This window comes from Lynx rufus, unplaced genomic scaffold (genome assembly GCF_022079265.1).
Source record: "Lynx rufus isolate CCGP_SWC_20201006 ecotype Redwood Valley unplaced genomic scaffold, mLynRuf1.p SCAF_6, whole genome shotgun sequence".
In the NCBI taxonomy this organism is placed as follows: Eukaryota; Metazoa; Chordata; class Mammalia; order Carnivora; family Felidae; genus Lynx; species Lynx rufus.
Genome location: NW_025814878.1, coordinates 15,871,465 through 15,893,715, shown reverse-complemented (window position 1 = coordinate 15,893,715; position 22,251 = coordinate 15,871,465). Strand labels below are relative to the sequence as shown.

General features: G+C 39.0%; 1 protein-coding gene across 11 annotated transcripts in view; it reads left to right on the top strand.

The window, feature by feature from the left end:
- UTRN (utrophin) overlaps positions 1-22,251 on the top strand; it is a 574,142-nt gene that overhangs the window by 142,702 nt on the left and 409,189 nt on the right. The window contains exon 1 of one of the 11 annotated variants that reach the window (XM_047102483.1): positions 923-1,377. The exons of 9 other annotated variants lie outside the window; for them this stretch is intronic. In XM_047102483.1, the coding sequence (XP_046958439.1) occupies positions 1,353-1,377 (25 nt within the window). In that variant the 5' untranslated portion in view covers positions 923-1,352. Of the gene's footprint in view, positions 1-922; positions 1,378-1,421; positions 1,445-22,251 lie in introns of those variants that run through there. One more of the 11 variants, XM_047102485.1, reaches the window with a different exon arrangement.

Here is a 22,251-nt window from a genome sequence, read left to right as displayed (position 1 = left end):
TCTTGATTCTCCCGTCAGTGGGTCTCTGGTTTCTTCATCCACAAATAATCTTGTGCAGAGTCACGATCCCCTTGCCTTTACAAATCAACCACGCTCTGGAGAGGGAAGTGATTATTCATCAGAACTCTAAACACCAGGATAAAATGTTCCTATTTAGATGAATCAGGGGTCAATTTAGTTTTCTAATGAGCTTTAGAATTGCTCTGCCTTGAGGAACTATTTTTATAACAGCTTTTCTTCTTTTTAATGTTCCTAGAAGTCAAATTTTCATTCTTTGTCAATAATTAAAGGATCTTCAAATACATGAAAAAGAGGAAATGAGAAAGAAAATCTGTGAGTCATCTTGATGATCACGGTTTTAAAATTTTGCAGAAGGATGAAAAAGCCATAGATATAACAGAATCTTTTTTTTTTTTTTTTAATTGAAGTTGACAAGTTAGCGGTCTAGAATGAATTATGGTCAATGCATAGTTTGTGAAGGCCTAATGAACACATTAAATAAAATCATTCAAACATTTTTTTTTTAATTGACATCCCGTTTTGGGAGCTGCATATAGTATGGCAAACAAAGGAGACCTTTCTGCCCTCATGGACTTATACAAAGCAATATGTAATCAAATTGAGGTAAGTATTAGGGAGCAAAAGAAAACAGGATGCTTTGAGAGACTGAAAGTCTGGAAGTCTGTTCTGAAGAAAAGATGTTTAAGTTTTTTATTTTTATTACATTTATTTATTTTTTGAGAGACGTAGAGAGACAAGTTGGGGAGGGGCAGAGAGAGAAGGAGAGACAAGTTGGGGAGGGGCAGAGAGAGAAGGAGACACAGAATCCGAAGCAGGCTCCAGGCTCTGCGCTGTCACCACAGAGCCTGACATGGGGCTCAAACTCACAAACCGTGAGATTATGACCTGAGCCGAAGTCAGACGCTTAACGACTGTGCCACCCAGGCGCCCCCTGAAGAAAAGATGTTTAAATGAGACCTGAGATAGCTATAGGAATTAAGCAGGTTGAGAATGGGGTGAAGAGTACTGTAGGCAGGCATAACAGCATGAGCAAATATCCTGGGGCAGGAAGGGCTGGGTATTTCTGATAACACAAAGGCCAGTGTAGCTGGAGCTATTGAGAGGAAGGGAAGAGCGTTGCAAGATAGGACTTGGCTTAGGTAAGGAAGGGTCAGATGATTCTGAGCTTTGTAAACCATGTTTATTTAACTGTTCCAAAGTTCATTGTCAAGCTGGCTACCAATAAGGAAGTGCATTAGAAAGGAACAGGAGCAGAAGTGTTAGTTTTTTGGCTCACTGTTACTGGAGTCCAAGCAAGATGATAGTAGCTCAGTTGGGGGGATGACTGGGAGATGAAGAGTTGCGGCTGGAGTCAAGGTACATGTTGGAATTGGAACCAGCAGAAGTTGGTGATAGATTGGTTTTAGAGTCCTGACATGAACAAGTGAGTAGATGAAAGTGTTGGGTACTGAATTAGGAAAGATTGGAGATCTTGAGAGATCTTGGTCCTCTTGAGAGAGGACCAGAAGCTCAGTTTTCGATGTGTTAAGTTTGAAATGAGTCTGTGAGCTATCTCAGTGGAGATGTCAGGTAGATGGTTGGATACATGCTGTGTTTTAGTTTTGTTTTTTAATCTCTTGCTGCATGGCATATTACTCTGAAATGTAGCAGCAAATTTACATTAGTAATCTATTGCTATATAACAAATTACACCAACCTTTAGCAGCTTAAAACAGTGAGTATTCATTATCTCATGCAATTTATTATCTCATGGAATTTGGGAGTGGCTTTACCAGGTGATTCTGGTCCAGGGTCTCTCATGAGGCTGTAATCAAGGTGTTGGCCAAGGCTAAACAGAAGGCTTGACTGAGGCTAGAAGATCTGCTTCCAAGATGGTTTATGAACATGGCTTTTGGCAGAAGGCCTCGGTTCCTTGCTGGTTGTTGGTGGGAGGCCATAGTGCCTCATCATCGGACCTCTCCGTAGGGATGCTTGAGTGTCTTTATGACATGGCAGCTGGCTTCTTCTAGAGCAAGTGATATGAGAGAGTGCAAGGAGGAACCTGCAATGCCTTTTGTATAGTCTTAGAAACCCTACATTGTCACCTTTGTCATGTTTTGTTTGTGGAAAGTAAGTCACCAAATCTAGCTGCCATTAAAGGGGAGGGGAATTAAGCTCTACCTCTCGAATGGAAGACTAACAAGTAATTTATGAATGTATTTTGAAACCATACATGTGGTTTTGTAATTTAGTAGAGAGGTTTGGGTTAGAGATACAACACGGGGGCTTTTGCACGTGGATGGCATTTGAAACTGTGAGAGTAGATTAGAAACTACTTGCCAAGAGTGATTAAATTGAGATGTGGCCCAGGACTGATCTCTTAGGAAATCTGGACCTGGTGTGGATGAGTATAGGAGAAGAAGGAAATTAAATCTGCAAAGACAAGGGAAGAGACTTTTGAGAGGCAGGGAGCGGTCTACTGGGTGGAACGCTACTGAGATGTCTACTTGACTTCGCTTTTTTTTTAAGTTTATTTTTTTGTGTTAATTTTTTATATTTTATTTATTTTTGAGAGTGAGAATGTGTGCAGGAGCTGGGGAAGGACACCGAGAGAGAGGGGAACAGAAGAGCTGAAGTGGGCTCTGTGCTGACAGCAGCGAGCCCAATGTGGGGCTCAAACTCACAAACTGTGAGATCATGACCTGAGCTGATGTCAGATGCTCAACCAACTGAGCCACCCAGGTGCCCCTAAAGTTTATTTATTTTTGAGGGAGGGAGGAAGGGAGAGGGAGGGGGGGGGAGAGAGAGAGAGAGAGGGAGAGGGAGAGGGAGAGAACAAACATGCATGCGAATGAGTGTAGGGGAGGGAAAGAGAGAATCCCAAGCAGGCTCTGTGCTCTCAGTGTGGAGCCCGATGCCGGGCTCAAACTCACCAATGGTGAGATCATGACCTGAGCTGAATTCGAGTTGGATATTTTACCAACTGAGCCACCCAGACACCCCTATTTGACTTTACTTTTAAGAATTTGTTCTTTGAGTGAATGGATGGTTGGATGAGTAAATAAATGAGTCATGCATATGTACACAATTTTAACTCTATATATGTTACAGAAGTATGTCTTACGTTTTATAAACTTAAAAAAAGGAAATGACATTAAGAATGTACAACAGGGTGGTAGTGGGAAATATATTATTGAATGTCCAGTCAATAAAATACCTATGGAGTTTAAAAGTGACATTATAAAGGAGTATGTACTATAATGGAAACATGCTCATAATGTCTTTTAAGTAAAAGCAATAAAATACTGTTTTTTTTTTTCATTCCATTTCATAAAAAATAAAACAGACACAAATGTCTATGAGGGTGGACACAAACATGTTAACAGTGATTGCCTCTGGGTGGAGGGAAATGGGTTTACATTTTCTTCCTTTTGCTTATCTAAATGTTCCTTAATAAATGTGGATTGCTTTTGTAGTAAAATGTTTTCAAATATCCTCCCAAGGCAAAGCAAACTAATTAAACTAGTCCTTATACTAACGATACTTAAAACTTGATTGAGGAAAGTTGTGGCACCAAACTCTGCTCTGAACTTGGAAGCCAAGGCAAGGTGATTGAGTGGATGAAATAGCTCCATTGTCTAGGACAGAAAGGACTCTGAATGCTCGGGACAGCCTGCCTCATTCCTGGTCTCCAGAGTGAGAGGGTGTGATATACATTGTCCTTGAGAGAAATTTCACATAAACTACAGACGTCTTCTTAAATTTTAGTGAAAGCAGAGGGCATACTTTTAATGTAGGTTCTGTGAAGGCAGCTGTGCAGGCAGAGTGTGGATTTCTATATGTGGCTTAGGTATACAGGCTTTCTAGTGATTTGGTATAACAACGTGGTGAAGTTTGTAGTCTCTTGAAAATATGGTAGTTAACATTCCCTGTTAACTGGAAAGACCAGACTCTCCCCCCGCCCCCCCATCTCTGTGTGACTGAGCACCCCTTGGCTCAGTAAGCCTAGTTGGGGTCAAGGAATCTGTGTTCTGGTGAAATTTTCTAGGGGAGTCTGATGTTTAGCTACGTCCGAGAATGTCTGCAGTTTCTTCTTCATGTCCTCTCCTCCTCCTCCTCCTCCTCCTCCTCCTCCTTCTTCTTCTTTTGGATGAGGATGGCAGTCACTTTTTACTGAGCATTGCTCTGAGCCCCTTGCTACATACTTTGATCATATTATCATTTATTCTTACCACAGTCCTTTGAGCGTTGCATTTTTCTGCGCCTTTTACACAAGAGGAAAATCAGAGAGATTGAACATGTTGTTTAAGGGATAAAGCTACCAAAAAGCAGTTCAGTCGAGTGGTTGGGAGTGCGAGCTCTACCTTGTAGGGTTGTTGGGAATTGTATTGCACACCGGTTATCTGGCCTGTGTCTGCCATACAGCAAGCATTTAATAAATGTTTTATTATGAAAAGATATTATTTGTGGGGTAAGGCTCTGGCAGCATCCTCAGTATACTGTCTCCCTAGTCTAATCATCTGGCTTTTAGTGTTACCATGGACACGGGGCTGTTACATTGCAGTCTTGCCAATGTCCCTTTTACAGAGGTAGAATATATAACTCCCATCTTCTACACCGGAAATATTCCTGAATTTCTTCCCTCAGACTTATCTCAGTGGTGCCGGATTGAGTTACGATTGAGTAAAACTGCAAGGAAGAGAAAACCTACTATTCTTTGTTGTAAGAAATAATTCCTTTTTCTTCAGGAACCTTCGGTCTGTAGACAGGCAATGCAGGGCTGGTTACCTGTTCAGGGAAATTGGCTGCTCCAGCCTTCCTGGAGAGAGGTGGAAGCCAAGGGTAAAATGTTTATGCCAGCTGAATGTGTTAAGTTTTGTCAGGGGGTTCGTAGCTCACCTGGAAGTTCCACCCAACACTCTTTGCTCACGATTGGCCCAAACTGGGCCATATGGTTATCATTAGTTGCAAGGGGAAGTGATTGTTATAATTGACCATGTTGTTTCAAGGAAAAAAAAAAATGAGATTAGATTTGTAAGCCAAGAGAGGAGAGGGGTGATTGAGTAGATAGCCAGCAGTATCTACCAAAAGGAATTTGAGCAGGTGTTTCCCTCGTGACTAAGAGGTCTAGAGGCATGGCCATTGTGAAAGCAGTTTTGATTCTAGAATTCAGAATATCTGCATTTATATCTTAAAGAAAGATATGTTGAAAATATAAGTTTTGAAAGATGAAATTAGAATCCGTTGAAATCCTTCCATTGTCTTCTTGGAGAATGTATGAGTTGAGGCATACTCAACATCTCTTCTTTGGAAAATCAAGTTGAAATGGGAATGAAAAATGTTTATTGCACAAGCTTTTTTATCCCCCAGGTTTTTTATTTTTTATTTTTTTTTGGTGGTGAAATATGCATAACATAAAATGTACCACTGTAACCATTTTTTTTTAAAAATTTTTTTAACGTTTATTTATCTTTGAGACAGAGAGAGACAGAGCATGAACGGGGGAGGGTCAGAGAGAGAGGGAGACACAGAATCTGAAACAGGCTCCAGGCTCTGAGCGGTCAGCACAGAGCCCGACGCGGGGCTCGAACTCACGGACTGTGAGATCATGACCCAAGCCAAAGTCAGATGCTCAACCGACCGAGCCACCCAGGCGCCCCGCATTGTAACCATTTTTAAGTGAACAGTTCAGTGATACTGAGTGTATTTACCACCATCCATCTCCATAATTCTTTTCTTCTTGCAGAATGGAAATTCTGTACTGATTAAACAACTCCCAATTACCCTCTCCAGAGGTGGTTAGCCTCTGGCAACCACCATTTTATTTTGTCTCTATAAATTTAGCTACTGTAGGTAAATGGAATCATAACGGTATTTCACTTTTTGTGACTGGCTTATTTCACTTAGCAAAATGTTCTTAAGTTGCATCTACTTTTTTTTTCCTTTTTAAAGGCTGAATAATATTTCTGTGTGTGTGTGTGTGTGTGTGTGTGTGTGTGTGCGCGCGCGCGCACGTGTGTGCATGCACACGGGTGTACGTCACATTTTGCTTATCCACTCATCCATCAGTGGACACTTGGGTTACTTACAGTTTTTAGCTATTGTGAATAATGCTTCTATGAGTATGGGTGTGCAGATATTTCTTCAAGATCCTGCTTTCAATTCTTTTGAATATATTATTGCGTATGCTTTTAGTTACACTCAGGTTTGCTAGCTTGTGCTTATCTTGAGGGAAGTGCTTAAGCTTTGAAGAAAGATTATCCAAATCTTTTTGTTTGATTCATTCTCTTGCTAACTTCAAGAAAAAATTTTCACCATGAATTAGATTTTCTGTAGTTCTAGGATCATGGAAAGGAGGGAGTCATTGTAGTGTTCTCAGCAGACACTGGCCATTGGGTTGTTGTACTGGTTTTAGAGTGTCATTAGGAAGGAAACATAGAAGAAAACAGAGAACATTATCCTTCCCTTGCAAAGCTGTGTTGACTTGCACATGCATTACTCTCTGAGATTCTGGTCTCCTAATTAAGAAATGATTTAACAGTGAGAGGAGTCCAGTGAAGGAAACTTAGAGTGAATGCATTTGGTGTTTTCATAAAACTGACTGAAATGATTAGGGCTCTTGAGTCGAAAATGATGAAAATGGACAGGAGATATAATTACTGGTTATAAAGCCATTTATTTCACTAGAAACATGAACTTGTTCTTCTAATCTTCAACTGAATTAATGACATTAATCTCCAACTAAATTAAATTAATCTAGACTTTTTGATGCTTAAGTGAGACACATTGTAGACAAAGAAAAGGAAGCACTGTTTTACACAGAAGGTGATCCCCAACTTTGCTATACTCAGAGCTGGTATTATCTGAAATTACAAATTTCCAAAAAAGGCAAGTAAACATTAGACCCACAGTAGAGTGTTAAAGATAGTGCTGATTTGAGGCAGGATTTTAATTTTCAACAGCAATTTAGAGGATAAGTAATCATAAAGGATAACATTAGTATGTTGGGGAGGTGGCTTGAATATCAGGTTTCTTGCATTTTTTTGATTCATATTGTGGATTTTATCTCTCTTGTCCAACTCTACCTGAGTAAGCTTTTCAATAAAACAAGTATTAATGGTTCATGTGAATTTTTTACATAGTTATTAGTTATATAAATTGAAAATGAGAGAGTATGCATTTTCCAATATGAGGCTAAGTCTTTAAATTATTTTACTCGTCAACTTTCAGTTTGTACGCTTTTAAGCAAAGGGTGCCATGCTTCATGGGTTGATTTCTTAACTATGACGTCTGTGGGAAGAAATGGTTTTGCCCCTGAGTTTTTAAGGGGAAACAGTGTTCCTTTCTGGCATGTTCTTCCTGCTTATTATAAATATTTTTCTTGGATAAAGGATTACATTTTAATGCACTTGCACTTTTGAAAATGTAATTACTAAAATGACTTTTCCTCTTTTTTGTGAATTATGTTACATTTGGTTTTAACTTCTCATGGCTCAATATTAAAGACTCCAAAATGGAGAAAAAGAATCAAAAAAGAATACCCTATTTTCTATTTTAAAAATTATATTCATGGTGAATTGTATTTCGTTAAAGTCTATGAACAAAGGACAGTTAACTCTCCATTTTTCTCTCCAGATATATATATATATATATATATATATATATATATATATGTATATATATATGTATATATACACGTTTATATACGTGTATATATACAATATGTGTATATATACAATATGTGTATATATATGCGTATATATATGTGTATATATACACATATACGTGTGTATATATATATATGTAAGGGTGTGTGTGTATATATATATATACATATATGTGTGTGTGTGTATATATATACATATATACATATATATATATATATATATACACACATATATATACACATATACACACACACACCCTTGAGAAAGTCTAGGTGGCTTGGTGTGATCTGTCAGTGACATTTTGGTTTACATTAATCTTCTAGTTTTGTCTTCCCATCTTAATAACTGATCAGCACCCCGGTAATTTTACCTTGAAATACTTGGATTTATTGCAAAAGGTGTATCTTAAATGATGCAACTCCCTTTTCAACAGTGTTTACAGACTGGATAGACTAGATGGGAAGAGGTGTAGTTCTATAGGTACAGTTCTTTTACATGTACTTAATCATCTCTTCAGACTGCAGTGGGAAACTCACTGGAAAGGCAGATGGAAAAGCAAGTTGACCTGGAGAGTTTCATTTTTAGAAACGTGTGACCTTAATTGCACCTAGTGTAGGAGCTAGGGGTTTGGTCTCTAAGGGAGCTCTTCTTGTGTGTTGAGTGTTGGCACCTAAAATCTCTTTCCCCCCTCCCTGCCTCCCAGATCCTTCCTGTCTACATATAATTACAGATGGGTCATGTCTCCTTTTTCTCCCCACCCCCCTCCAAGGCAGGCAGACAGGCAGACAGACAGACAGACAGACCTTATCTCAGCCCAGTTTATTTTTATAGTTGACATGTTCTGTTCCCTTCCTACTTGTTTACATTAAAATGGAGAATAGCACACCTTTGCAGAAGGCATGTTTTAAAGAAAAAAATGGCACAAAAGTATTATTTATTATAGAAATTTGAAAATATAGCTCATAAAAATAGCCTGTAAGAATCTCTCAGTATCTTAGAAATAAACTGTGCTAATATTTTACCTCTTGTCTTTCTAGTCATGTATGCATACAATATATAAACTAAACACTGTATACTCTTTAATGATCTACTTTTTTATTCCTTAATATATTGTGAAAATCCTTCCATATCTTTACATCTCCTTTCTTAATATAATTTTTTAAGATTTTATTTTTAATCTCTACATCCAACATGGGGCTCAGATTCACAGTCTCAAGGTCAAGAGTCACATGCTCCACCAATTGAAGCCAGCCAGGGGCCCCCTTAATATCATTTCTAATGGTTGTATTTATACCTGGAAATGTACTTTTGAATAATCCCTATGGATGGATATTTAGATTGTTTAGGGGCTTTTTTTTTTCAATTATGATGAGTACTTTGAAGAACATCATTTTATTTTTGTTTAAAAAAATTTATTTTAACGTTTATTTATTTTTGAGATAGAGCGCGAGCAGAGGAGGGGCAGAGTGAGAGGGAGATACAGAATCTGAAGCAGGCTCCAGGCTTCTTGCTGTCAGCACACAGCCCAACGTGGGGCTCCAACTCACGAACTGTGAAATCATGACCTGAGCTGAAGTCGGATGCTTAACCAACTGAGCCCCCCCAGTCTTCCCTCCTTTTATTAAAAAAAATTTATTTCAGTAATCTCTACACCCGACATAGGCTCGAACTTAAGACCCCAAGATCAAGAGTCGCATTTTTCTCTGACTGAGCCAGCCAGAAGCCCCTGAAAAATACCCTTTTAAATATGTCTAAATGTGTAGGAGTCCTTAAGATAAATTTCCAGAGCTTGTGGGTCAACAGTCACATAATTTTAAAATATGTTGGTACAGGTGTTGCTTCAGGAAACTTGTAATGAGATACGTGTCTGCCAGCCCAAAGCCAGCTTCCCTGCTTCCTCACTGTATTGGATGCCAGCTGGTTCCTGGTGGTCAAGTTCACTATATTTCTTCAGGCATCCTTTCCCTAGCTCCTTTGGTGCTTTAACACAGTTAAGTGTGCATTTTCTTCTGCAAACTGGAGCTCCTGGGATAGTCACCTACAGGGGACTTCTCCTCACTGCTCTGGTCTTGCATTGTCACGGGCTTGCTTAACGTCTTCACCTGAATATCCTGCTAACCCCTGATTCGTTAGGTGCAGAGAACGTCCTTTCTTCCCTAAGCAGTTTCTCTTCCTATGCTTCTATATTTCTGTTTCTTCTTTTTTTAAATGGAGAGGCACTTCCATCCTTCATGTTGCCTCAAAGCTTGGGACTTATTTTGGTTTCTCTTCTCCTTCATTGCCCTTCAGTAATTCAGTAAAGTCATGGTAACCTTACCTGTATGATTCAGTACCTCTTTCATCCATCCCTTCCCTTCTAATTTCATCGCCGCTTCGCTGCTTCTGGCTTTCGGGTGTCCAGCATGGGCGGTTGTAGTAAGCCTCACTTTGGCTTCCTTTCTTCTAGCCTCCCTCGCTATGAATCCATTTTTCGTATTAAACTCACTATAGCGCACTTCTGATCATGTTACTCTTTTGCTCAGAAAAAGTCAGTGGCCCACATTGTTTAAACTCTTAGCTTGGTATTAAAAATCCTCCACAATCTAGCTGCAGCCCATTTGAGAAATTCAATGAATGGCATTGCACCTCTGATCAAACTCTGGTCTGCCAGAGACGCTTCTCAGAGTTTTGTGTGTATGTCCTGTTCTTTATGCCTTGAGGACTTTGTGTGTTCTCTATTTCACAGATGTCCCAACAGTGTTTATGTGATTCAAAGATATCCATTCAAATGTAGCTTATTCCTTGCACACTCACCCCCATCAAAAAGAAATATTTTTCCTCTGCATTTATGAATGTATCTGTCCCTAACGTATTAGTTATAACTGTTTACCTGTTAACTTATGTACTTGTCTTATCCTCTCCCCATCACCACCCTTCCACGATAGCTCCATGAAAGTACCCCTGAATCTCTTTGGGGACCGACATAGTAGATGCTTCCTCAAATACTATCTGGTGGTTGTAAATGCCGCTGTTTCTTTGTTTTCCACAAAATAGATGAACAACTAATTTTCATTAAAAGGAAAGGTAGTAGGAAGATTTTAAGTGATGAAAAATCAGCAGCTTAAGCTAATTTGTGCACAGTTGGTAATCTTTGCTTTACTTTTGCTCAGTAGCGTTAACTCCCAGGGCTTAAAAGTAGGTTATGAGGGATATCGATTGTCCTGCTGTGAGGGTTGTAATGAAGGCAAGCTTCTCAACCCTGCCATGCACACTGGCATTCATTAAACAATCATTATTAGCCAGCAGGCTCAAAAACAGTTCATACAGCCAGTGTCGTAAGCTTGGTAAACTCTAGTTCTCTGTCCTTCGGAAGGACGTGAAGGTTTTGGTTGAATTGAATGCAGCAGTATTCCAGGGCTGTGCTGTGCGGTGTGATGGCTGCTGTGCACTTGAACTGTGACCAGTCCGAGTGTAGATGTGCTATAAATGTAAAATACACACCAGATTTCACAAAATGTAGTAAGAAAAAGAGAGTGTAAAGTATCAGTAGTTTAAAAAATATTGAGTATAGGGGCGCCTGGGTGGCTCAGTCGGTTAAGTGACCAACTTTGGCTCAGGTCATGATCTCACGGTCCGTGAGTTCGAGCCCCACGTCAGGCTCTGTGCGGACAGCTCAGAGCCTGGAGCCTGCTTCGGATTCTGTGTCTCCCTCTCTCTCTGACCCTCCCCCGTTCATGCTCTGTCTCTCTCTGTCTCAAAAATAAATAAACATTTAAAAAAATATTGAGTATATGTCAAAATGATAATATTTTGCTTGTATATAGGGTAAAGAACACATATTACTAAATTAATTTTCCCTCCTTTTTTTAAGGCTACTAGAAAATTAAAAATTAAAATTTTTTGTATTGTATAGCTTGCATTGGCCTTAAAAAATTTTTTTTTTTTTTAGTCTTTATTTATTTTTGAGAGAGACAGAGAGACAGACAGAATGCAAGTGGGGGAGTAACAGGGACTGGAGACACAGAATCTGAAGCAGGCTCCAGGCTCCGAGCTGTCAGCACACAGCCCGATGTGGGGCTCGAACTCGTGATCAGTGAATTCATGACCTGAGTTGAAGTCGGGTGCTCAACGGACTGAGCTACCCACCCCTATAGCTTGCATTGTTCTAAAGAGCAGTGCTGGTTTAGAGAGAGGATTTAGTTAGACTTACAGTCAGCATTAGGCAAGTAGGATCATCGCAGCCAGTGACTGAACACAGGGCCCTGAGGGATTGAGCTTCCTAGACATACTAGATTTTTATTTATTTTTAAAAAGTTTTTATTTACTTTGAGACATGGAGGGAGAGAGGGAGAGAGAGAGAGAGAGAGAGGGAGGGAGGGAGAGAGAGAGAGGGTGTGCGCATGAGTGGGGGAGGTGCAGAGAGACGGGGAGAGAGAGAGAGAGAGAGAGAGAGAGAGAGAGAGAATCCCAAGCAGGCTCTGCACTGCCAGTGTGGAGCTGATGCGGGGCTCGAACCCACGAACTGGGAGATCAGGACTTGAGCTGAAATCAAGAGTTGGACACTTAACTGACTGAGCCACCCAGGTGACCCCTACATTTTAATTTTTAATCAGTAGTGGGACAGGTCTGTAAAATATTTTGGCCAGTCCACATTTATCGAATAACACAAAACTCACCGGTTGGAGAGAGTGTTTCTAACCTATTAATTACGCCAATTATTGAGCACAGTAAAAGCACATTTCTCACGTTCATTAAATTAATTAGCAAAGTCTCTGGTGTTAATGGTGATGAAGATAACATAGCTTTGTAGTGGCCACCTCCAGGGTTTAGCCTTTCTAATTAAATTACAGCTTACCTTGTCTGGAGTTGTTATCCTAGGCTGGGATAGCACGAAGCCCCCCAGAGGTTTACATGCTGGAATATGCATGCTCACCCGTGGCCAGCTTTTCCTGTGGTTAAGCCTCTCCTTTACCTTCTTTCCTTTCTGGACTTCCCTCCTCAACTTTACAGAAGAAAGACATACCACTCATCCTCCCCAAATCTTACTGGGCTTCATTACTGCATTACTATGCCAAATGAGAGTACAGTATTAGAATGCAAAGTAAAGGGCACTCCTTTAAGAATTATTAAAATGGTCAGTGCCTTACTGCTTCCAGAAGCAAGGTTTTGTGCCTGCCTGCCATCTGTCCATCCATCCATCCATCCATCCATCATCCCAGAATGAGAATTTTGATGTGAGCTGTTGCCCGTTTGCCCTGGAGACACATGTGAACATGGTGTTTAAATAGAAAACTAAAGTCAAACTTCCTTTGTGAGAAAGTCAGTCTGATTAGTTTGACAATGAGGTCTAGTTTTACCAATTAGGTAGTAGAGACATTTTCTAATAATTGCACGAGCTAAATTTGTGGCTCCTTAACAATGTGCTGGATATTATATCTTTTTAACTATTTAGATTTACCGTACATATTAATTGTCAACCTAAAAAATGTACATGGGAATTCTTTTAGGGGTTCATGAATAAAAATGTTTGAACACTCTGACTTTAACACAGGCACAGGATCATACTTGCTATGTTGAAATCTTTTAAAGTATATTGTAGACATCATACAGGAAGTTGTAAGTAGAGAAAGAAAGAAAAGGTGCGGAAAGGCATGCCAGAAGAGAAGTGGTAAAAAGAGAGACTCAAATCATCTTGTGATTGCTTGAGGATGACCACACCCTTGCAACCAGGTGGGCTTTGTGGCTGAGAATTCCAAAATGGTGATCTCAGCCAAGACAGGTCCAGGGAGGGGTGTTGGAAAAGAATATGCAGGGAGGCAAGAGGGAGGGAAGTTTGGATGTTTAAGAAAACAAGATGGGTGGAAGGAGGTGGTTAATGAAAATTAAGAGGAGAGGAAGAGGGGAAGAGTCTCAGCCCCCAGGATTCTCCAAATGAAGGACTCTAGTCAAGAAGGCTGGTAGTTCTGGGCATTTTGGGAATGTTCATTCTGGACTCTAAGGTTGTCTAGACTTCTGCAAGTCTAATCTTGATGAGCTGAAGAGAGTTTTTCTCTGGTTCTGGAATTCCTTGAGGTCACATTGCTCTTTGGGGGTCCCTGGGGACTCTTCTGGCGTGACCGAATTAAAAGGCAACTCTCAAGCTTCCATGAATTGTTGTCTGGTCTTCATCTCCCTCAAGGTGCTTATATAGACGCTGAAACACACAGAACTAAATGGAAGGAGTTCCAGAGAGGGAAGCCAGACAGTACTGCCACAGCTTTTAATTCATTGGGGTTGTTGGCTTCAGAATGCCTACAATGCTCATTCACTGATTATTTATTGCTCACTGCTTTTCAGTATATATTTTTGTCTGACTGTAGTGACCCAAAGTTCTAATTATAGAAGACACATGGTCTCCAGTTAAAGTTTTTCTGCCTCAGTTCTATAGAAAATAATAGCATTCCTACAAAGGAGTGTGAGGTCATATTTGGGTGCTGCAAGCATTTTTTTCTTTTTCTTTCTTTCTTTTTTTTTTTTTTTTTGGATTTTTCCCCACGATTTTTTGTTTGAGAAATACTATTTATTGGGTATTTTTGTTTTATTATATGGATTTATTAGGAATCTAAAAATGAATCTACCAGACTCTCTTAGATTCCTCATACTGTGGGGAAAATGAGTAATTAAAGTCAGAAAATCACTATGTGAATATTTAGCAGTCTTGAAAGGACATGGTTTTGCTCCTATTTTAGAGAGTAGAACTTGTCATGACCAAGTTTGAAGTCAGATCACTGGAATGTTTTTTCCATTCAAGAATTTTTTCCCCTATTCTCACGAACACTCATTTGCATGGATTTTCCTATATCTTGAGATATATGTTTATGAAGATTTCTGTAGACTGTAGAACATAATAGATCTTTAACTGGAATAAAGTGAGGGATTGAATTTCACAGATACTTTGTTTTGAAAAATCTAGCTTTTTAATCACTAAAATTACTAAAAGAATTAGTTTTCTATTGACTTTTCATGACAGTGACTCATCATCATTATGACTCACTCAGCTCTTCCTAAATAACCTCTCCTTGTACTGTGACATTTCAAGTGACTTTAATAAAACTCCTTCACTGCCGGGATGAAAGTCCAAAGTGAAGTGTTTGTATTTGAAACTTACAATTTCTGCCCCCATAAATTGAGTGCTTATTTTTTTGCATTTGCAACACATATATCTAAGATGTGAAGAGTTTTGCCAAAAGGTATTTCCAGAGAGAGAGTTTCAAACCATTCTGGATGCCTGTAAATCTTACAGACAGTCTTTGGGTTGACTTGAGCAGCTCTAGAAAGTGAAAGTAGGAAGACATTTCCTCCTGTATTTAACAAACTTGAATTCATCAAGTAGAAAGTAGGTAAGAGGTAAATAATCTAAAAGTAGAAGATGCTCAGGAATTATTGGTTATATCTAATTTTGAAAATACAATCTTTGGAGAATAGATTAATTGTTTTGCAGTAGTTTGGGGATGAAACGCAAAAGTGGTATCTCTGTACTCCAGTGACTTTGGAGTAGCATGCTGTTGAATTTGGGCTACTTCAGAAAGTCTTCAGGATATCTCCGAGTTTGTGGGTTTTTGCTTGGTAGTTTTTGCATTTTCAAAATGCAGTCTTCTGATCAGCCTCATTAGTCATTAGAGAAATGCAAACCAAATCATGGCATACCACTTCACACCTCCTAGGATGGCTCTAATTAAAAAAAAGGAAAATAAATGTTAGTGAGGATGTAGAGAAGATGAAATCTCTGTGCATTGCTGATAGGAGTGTAAAATTGTGCAGCTGCTATGGAAAACAGTTCCCGTAGAAGACAGTTTCTCAAAAATCTAAATGTAGAGTCACCAAATAGAATCACCACATGACCCAGCAATTCCAATCCTCGGCATGGACCCAAGGGAACGGAAAGCAGGGACTTGGACAGATACTTGCACGCCACTTTTCATCGTGGCTTTACTCATGATAACCAAAAGGTAGAAACAACCCAATTGTCTATCAACAGATGAATGGATGTGGCATAGATGTATGGCATATGTGTGGCATATACATACAAGGGGATATTATTCAGCCATAAAAAGAGATGAGATTCTGACACATGCTACAACATGGATGATCCTTGAAAACATTATGCTACGTAAAATAAGCCAGACACAAAAGGACAGATACTGTATGATTCTGCTTATGCGAAATATCTGCAAGAGGCAAATGCATTCAGAGAGAAAGAAGATTAGGGGTTACCAGGGAGGAGGGGGAATGGGAAGATTATTGAACTTTATTTTTTATTTATTAATAAATTTTATTTTATTTTATTTTATTTTATTTTATTTTATTTTATTTTATTTTATTTTATTTATTATAAAGTAGGCTCCACATGCAATGTGGGGCTTGAACCCATGACCCCAAGATCAAGAGTCACATGTTCTACTAACTCAGCCAGACAGGTGCCCCTGTGAATGGGAGAGTTATTGCACTTTATTTATTTATTAATAAATTTATTTTATTTTATATTTTATTTTATTTTATTTTATTTTATTTTATTTTATTTTATTTTATTTTATTTTATTTATTATAAAGTAGGCTCCATGCCAAACATGGGGCTTGAACCCACGACCCCAAGATCAAGAATCACATGCTCTACTAACTCATCCAGCCAGGTGCCCCTGTGAATGGGAGAATTATTGCTTAATGGTTATAAAGTTTCCATTTGGGCAGATGAAAAAGTTTTGGACATAGTGGTGATGGTCACACAACACTGTAAATGTAATTAATGTCACTGGATTGTATACTTTAATATGGTTAAAGTGGCAAACTTTATTTTGTATGTATTTCACCACAACTTAAAAAATTTACTAATGTAACACACCAAAAACCTTTGAATTATAGACTTTACATGGATGAATTGCACAGTATGTGAATTATATCTGAATAAAGATGTTAAAAAAGTTTTGCAAGCAGGAGTGCAAGATAAAGGGGCATGAGTTCTGAGTTGATCTCTGGTACCACCTAAGTGTGTGTTGACATGGCTAAGCTTCTAACGTGTCTAGTTTCAGGATGGGGTTTGATCAGGTGCTCTTTTTATGTACTTTCCTGCTCTTAAATGCTCTGATTCTGTGATAGTAAGACGGGTAGTTTGGGTGGGTTAGGTTGGTTTCTCTGCTGAAACAAACATTTTCCTCCAATGCTAAAAATGACAGAAATCCTAAATACAGTGCGGGTGGGGCTGTGGACTTTCGGGAATCAAAGGCTTCCAGAATTGCCATGGATTTGGGAGCAGAGTGAATGGGTCATGCTAGCAGAGCATGTGTTTGCTTAAAGAGGTTGCTTTTCAAAGAATCTGTATTTCCTTTTTTTTCTTAAGTTTATTTATCTACAGGGGAGGGGAGAGGGTCAGAGAGAAAGGAGAGAGAGAATCCCAAACAGGCTCTGTGCTGTCAGTGTGGAGCCCAAAGTGGGGCTTGATCTCATGAACCGTGAGATCATGACCTGAGCTGAAATCAAGAGTCAGATGCTTAACCAACTGAGCCAGTCAGGTGCCCCAAGAATCTGTATTTTCTTAAAAAAAAACATTTTTGAGCATGTATTTCTAACTCTGTACTCATCTTTTTATGGATATAAACAGTTTTCAGGACTGAAAACTTTCTAATGTTTGGATTATTTTAGAATTACTCCTTTAACGTTGTATGTGAAAACCCTCTGTGTTTTCTCATAGATATGCAATTATGTTTAATTAAATATGCTCTTTTTTGCTAGGTATTTAATCTGAGCCTTTTCTTATTCTGTCTAGAATGCCCTTCTTCTTCTTCTTCTTCTTCTTCTTCTTCTTCTTCTTCTTCTTCGTTTATTTACTTTTGAGAGAGAGGGAGAGACAGAGGCATGAGCAGAGTGGAGGAGGGGCAGAGAGAGGGAGACACAGAATCTGAAGCAGGTTCCAAGCTCTGAGCTGTCAGCACAGAGCACGACATGTGGCTTGAACTCACAGACTGTGAGATCATGACCTGAGCCAAAGTTGGACGCTCAACCAACTGAGCCACCCAGGTGCCCCAAGAATGCCCTTCATCTTGGCATGAACCAGACTTCATCTGTCCTCCAAGATATATTTTAAATGTCTTTTTTCCCCCCATGAAACTCTGACTTCTGCATACTTGAAGTTCATTGACTGAACACAGACTCAGGAGTTTGTGGGACCTGGTTCCATTTGTGACTGTCACTTACAAAGTGGATGGTGCTTGGCAATTCATTGAACTTTTGTCCCTGGATCACAGGCTTCTTATGTGAAACGTGGGGTTGTTTTCCCGTTATTCTCACTTCACCCATCCCCACATCTCCTAAAGAGGCCATCGACTTGTTTTTTGCTTTTTATAGAGTGAAGCGAAAGTCTGTTTCAAATGCAGTTTTTAAAAAGCTTTAATAACTTCAAAGTGTAAATGTGATAAATTTACAAAGATAACATGTGAAATGTTAATTATCTAAACTTCTCAATATACTTAGGTAATTCTGACAATTTTGAAAAGCCCACATTAAGGGTTTTTTTCAGGCCCTCTGAGGGCGTCAGATTTTGAAACAAATTTGGAGTTGACACAGTCTGATTGAGAGCAGTCTGTCTCCTCTTGTCTCTGTGTGTTTACACAGTTGTAATCTTTGTCAGATTATTCATAATATTTATATATTTCCATGTGCCGTTGTCATGCATATTGTTTCAATAAGTGAATTGATCGTGTCCAGAGGCCGATAAAGTGGGTGTGAGACAACGACAGAGCTCGCTGAGCTTGGTTTCTTTGGGCTTGATTAAATAAATGCACTACCCAGAAAAAGTAGAAGTGGGAGTGTGGTCTGAAATGCTTTCATTGCTTTCGAAATAATCTCTTCTGCTAATGAGAAACTGGCTTTCTAGGGCGAGTTGCATTTCATGAGAGGCTTTAATAAAGCCAATCCAAGTTTTAAATCATCCAGGAAGACATTTCTCTTTTGGCTTAAAGTCTAGGGACTTCTTTTCTCAATAGCTGCATTTTATGGAACTCACGTTATTGCCAGCCAATTGGACACTCTTCAATTGCTTTGAAAGATGTACCGGGGGATAATGCTTTCTCTCTAATAGTAGTCGAATTTTAATGGTGGTATACATGTTCCTAGGACTTGTGTGTTTCCATAAGGGAAACAAGTCCTAATTTTTCCGCCACCTTTCCAATTTAGGATTTAAATTGAGATTTGTTGCTACATTCTGCTGAAAGAAGTTTTGATACGCATTTGAGCTGGTGAAGTGAAAAAAATATTGCAAGCCAGTTTCCTGGAAGATTTATCAGGCAGTTTTGTTGATGTTTCTTGCTTCACTTCTCTTACCCATCACAGAAATAAAATTCCAGGCTAGGCAGCAGCAAAGGCCCTTGGATCTGTGTGAGCATGTCAAAAGCATTTTAAGAAGAGCAAAATATTTTAGAGGAAGAATTTGGAAAATCAGCCTTAAGGGATTTAACACATTTTTCTTCTCCTAATTCAGTCCCGTGTTTGTCCCTGTAAGGGAAGAAAGGTCATTAATGGATAAGATTTGCTAAGCTCCAAAAGACTTTCAGAAACTAAAGGTTTTCTTGAATACAAATCTAAAGAAAATGCTTGTTTGGAAATTGGAATGAATGTATTTAGAGTGTAAATTATACTAACTTATTTATATAAAATAATCCTGTTCTATGTAAGATTGTGTTGTCCATTTGCATGTTTTTATTTTGGAGAAATTTAATGACGGATTGGCTTGATAATGGACAGCTGAACAACTTCGAGACTTTGGAAGTTTTGTATACATTTCTAGGAGGGCCAAAATGATCGATCAGAAATGCATGGCTGAGATCTTCAGTTGTCTTGCTACCACTTTGCTAGCATATTTTCAACTCCCAGAGCAGGACCTGGGCTGGGATTGTCACCTTAATTGTTGTGGTGCAGAGGGCAGTTCTCTAGTAAGTGTTCCAAATTTGTTACATTTTAATCTCATAATTTAAAAGCTACAGGCTAATTCTAGTTCTTTTACTGAATTCCTCTCTAGTAGAAAATAAGGGGTGTGTGTGTGTGTACGTGTGTGTGTGTGTGTGTGTGTGATTGAAAAAGGGGAAATGTGAACTAAAAGCCTTATTGATATATGAACTTTTTCCTTCCCTTTTTTAACTGTATCAGGAAAATGAATACAGATGAGTGTTTATATAAATTTGGGAGTATTTTTGAAATGTTTGGATGCTGGATAATTTTTCTTTACAACCTCATACTTTGTTTCATATTGGTTACTTAGACTCATATTCAAACTTTGATTTGACCAAAAGATCAAATATATTATAGAAACATTAACTTATTTTTATAAACATCTCCATATGGCAGGAGTCTATTTTTAGAATTTGATTTCATTTTTTATGTGATAAGGTTGAAAAATCTTACTTATCATTTGGTAAGGTGTGGACACTCATTTCTTTGTCCAGTGTATATCTGTAGAGGAACCTACGAAGTCTTAAATATTTTAATATGGTTTTGAAAATAAGAAGGTTAAGTGCTCAGGAAAGAGGATAAGGGAAAATGGTATTTATTAATATTAATCCCTTAGAATTTTCCCCATTTTTATGGCAAAAATATTTGAAGTTGTAAAATGTAATGAAATTAGGAGAATTTAATATTTGTGACTTTTATATATATTTTTGTTAAGAGCCTGGTGGAATCATTTGTATGTTAAAATTTACAAAAATAAATCCAAAGGTTAATGGGATAAATAGTTAGATTTTCTCAGTGCTCTGAACACTGATATCTAACATTATATTCCTCTTGGCGGGGCTAGTATAGTGCTCACTGCAGGTTGATGTATGTGGCTACCTTATATTCTGCGTATAATCTCAGTTCTGTCCCTCTTGGGCGTGATTGCAAGGTGGGGGCATTCAGAGTGTGTAAGCAAGTCCTCTTGGTTAATAAATGGCTTATATGTGGCATTGATCGATGGTAGAAAGCCTGAAATCAGGTCTGATGCTGACTGCATTGTCCTTTCTGGAAGGAAGGCCACCTCGCAGTGCAATTAACATCAAGAAGGTTCTGAGACAACAGTTTTGTTTTTCATCCAGTTGCTCCCTTTGTGTCTCAGAGTCAGTCTCCAATTACCTTTATGGATGTGTAAAAATGCAGTCGTTCCTGGAGCTGCTGCTACGGTATTTATTTCAGGAATGACCTTTTAATTGCAAACTCTCCTTCCAGAAGAGGGTAAGGACCAGAGATATCAACAAACTTGGTGAAGTAGTGGCTGAACTTCTAATGACGCTGTTAGGGATGAGTGGGGAGGTCTGTGTTGAAGGCAGCCCTTTGAAATTGATGCACAGAGGGCAGAGCATACTTGGGCCTCTGTGTTATTATTTTGCTGTTATGATGTGGGAGGCAGCCTGGCAGTATGGATGGAACTGGGACAGGCAGTGTATTTATACAGACAGGCAGAACCGCAGCTTTCTACGCTGTTCCAGACACTCCTGAGGCAGCTTTCAGAACCAGTTAGAGATTGTTAATGTGCTGTGCTGTAGGCTTTAAGCCAACAGTGACTTGCTGGTTGTAATAGAGAACGGGGCGGGGGGGGGGGTGGGCAGTTGAAGAGTATATGATTAGGAGTAACTGAAAGGGTAAAATGGATATTTATCTGCCATATTTACATGTATTCTGTAGTAATAATTATAGCAATAATGATAACAAAGAGCTCAATGCCAGCTCTTTGCTAAGTATTCTCCAGTCATATTCACCAATCTTTACAATGCCCTTGCAAGCTGGGTGGTATTTATTATCTCTATTTTATAGGTGAGAACTCTGAGGAGAGGAGGCATTGTAATGACTTACCCAAGGTCACACGCAAAGTGGATTGGGATACGGAGGCCTATTTTGTTCTGTAGCCCATGTATCAAATGGTTTCCTTGTACTTAACTAAATCACGCTGCTTATCTTCAAGAAGTTCAAGATACTGTAGCTTTTAAGGTCAATTTTTATTTCTTCTGGCTTGGAAGATGAATTTGTAATCAAAACTAAAGTTGATCATTTTCTAAAACACGGCTCTGATTTCTCTACTTGTAAAATACGGAGGTTGTATTTATAGATCAAGATCATTAAAACCTTGTCATGTCAGTCTTACTACAGGAAAACAGCTTGTGGAATAAGTAACCTTATACTAGTTTTTGTTCTGGAGGGTGTAGGACCTTGTATGAAGAGGAAGAAGATCGTGAGTGTCTTTGTTTTTAGTGGATAACTTCGATTTTTGTTTGGGACATGCTGATGTCTTTATCTTGCTGAAATTATGCTTAGAGAAAATGCAACAGAAAGTATTATGTATAACAGGGTGAAAGTGAAGTGCTGGTTCTGTCCCACACATGTGGATTTAATGGTTGGCGGTGATATCCCCAGGCTTAGGGATGGACGGGAGGGCCAGCTCCCTGGGGAAGGTGCCTGAACCTTCCTCTGCTGCAGGCATTAGCCAACTCCATCAGCCATCATCTTTCTTAGCTGTGGATCATTGTGCCTCATGAACTACTAATAGGACTGCTATTTTAAACTCTCCCTGATGGGGATGATTGTATTTGGTACTCTAAAGGTACAAACT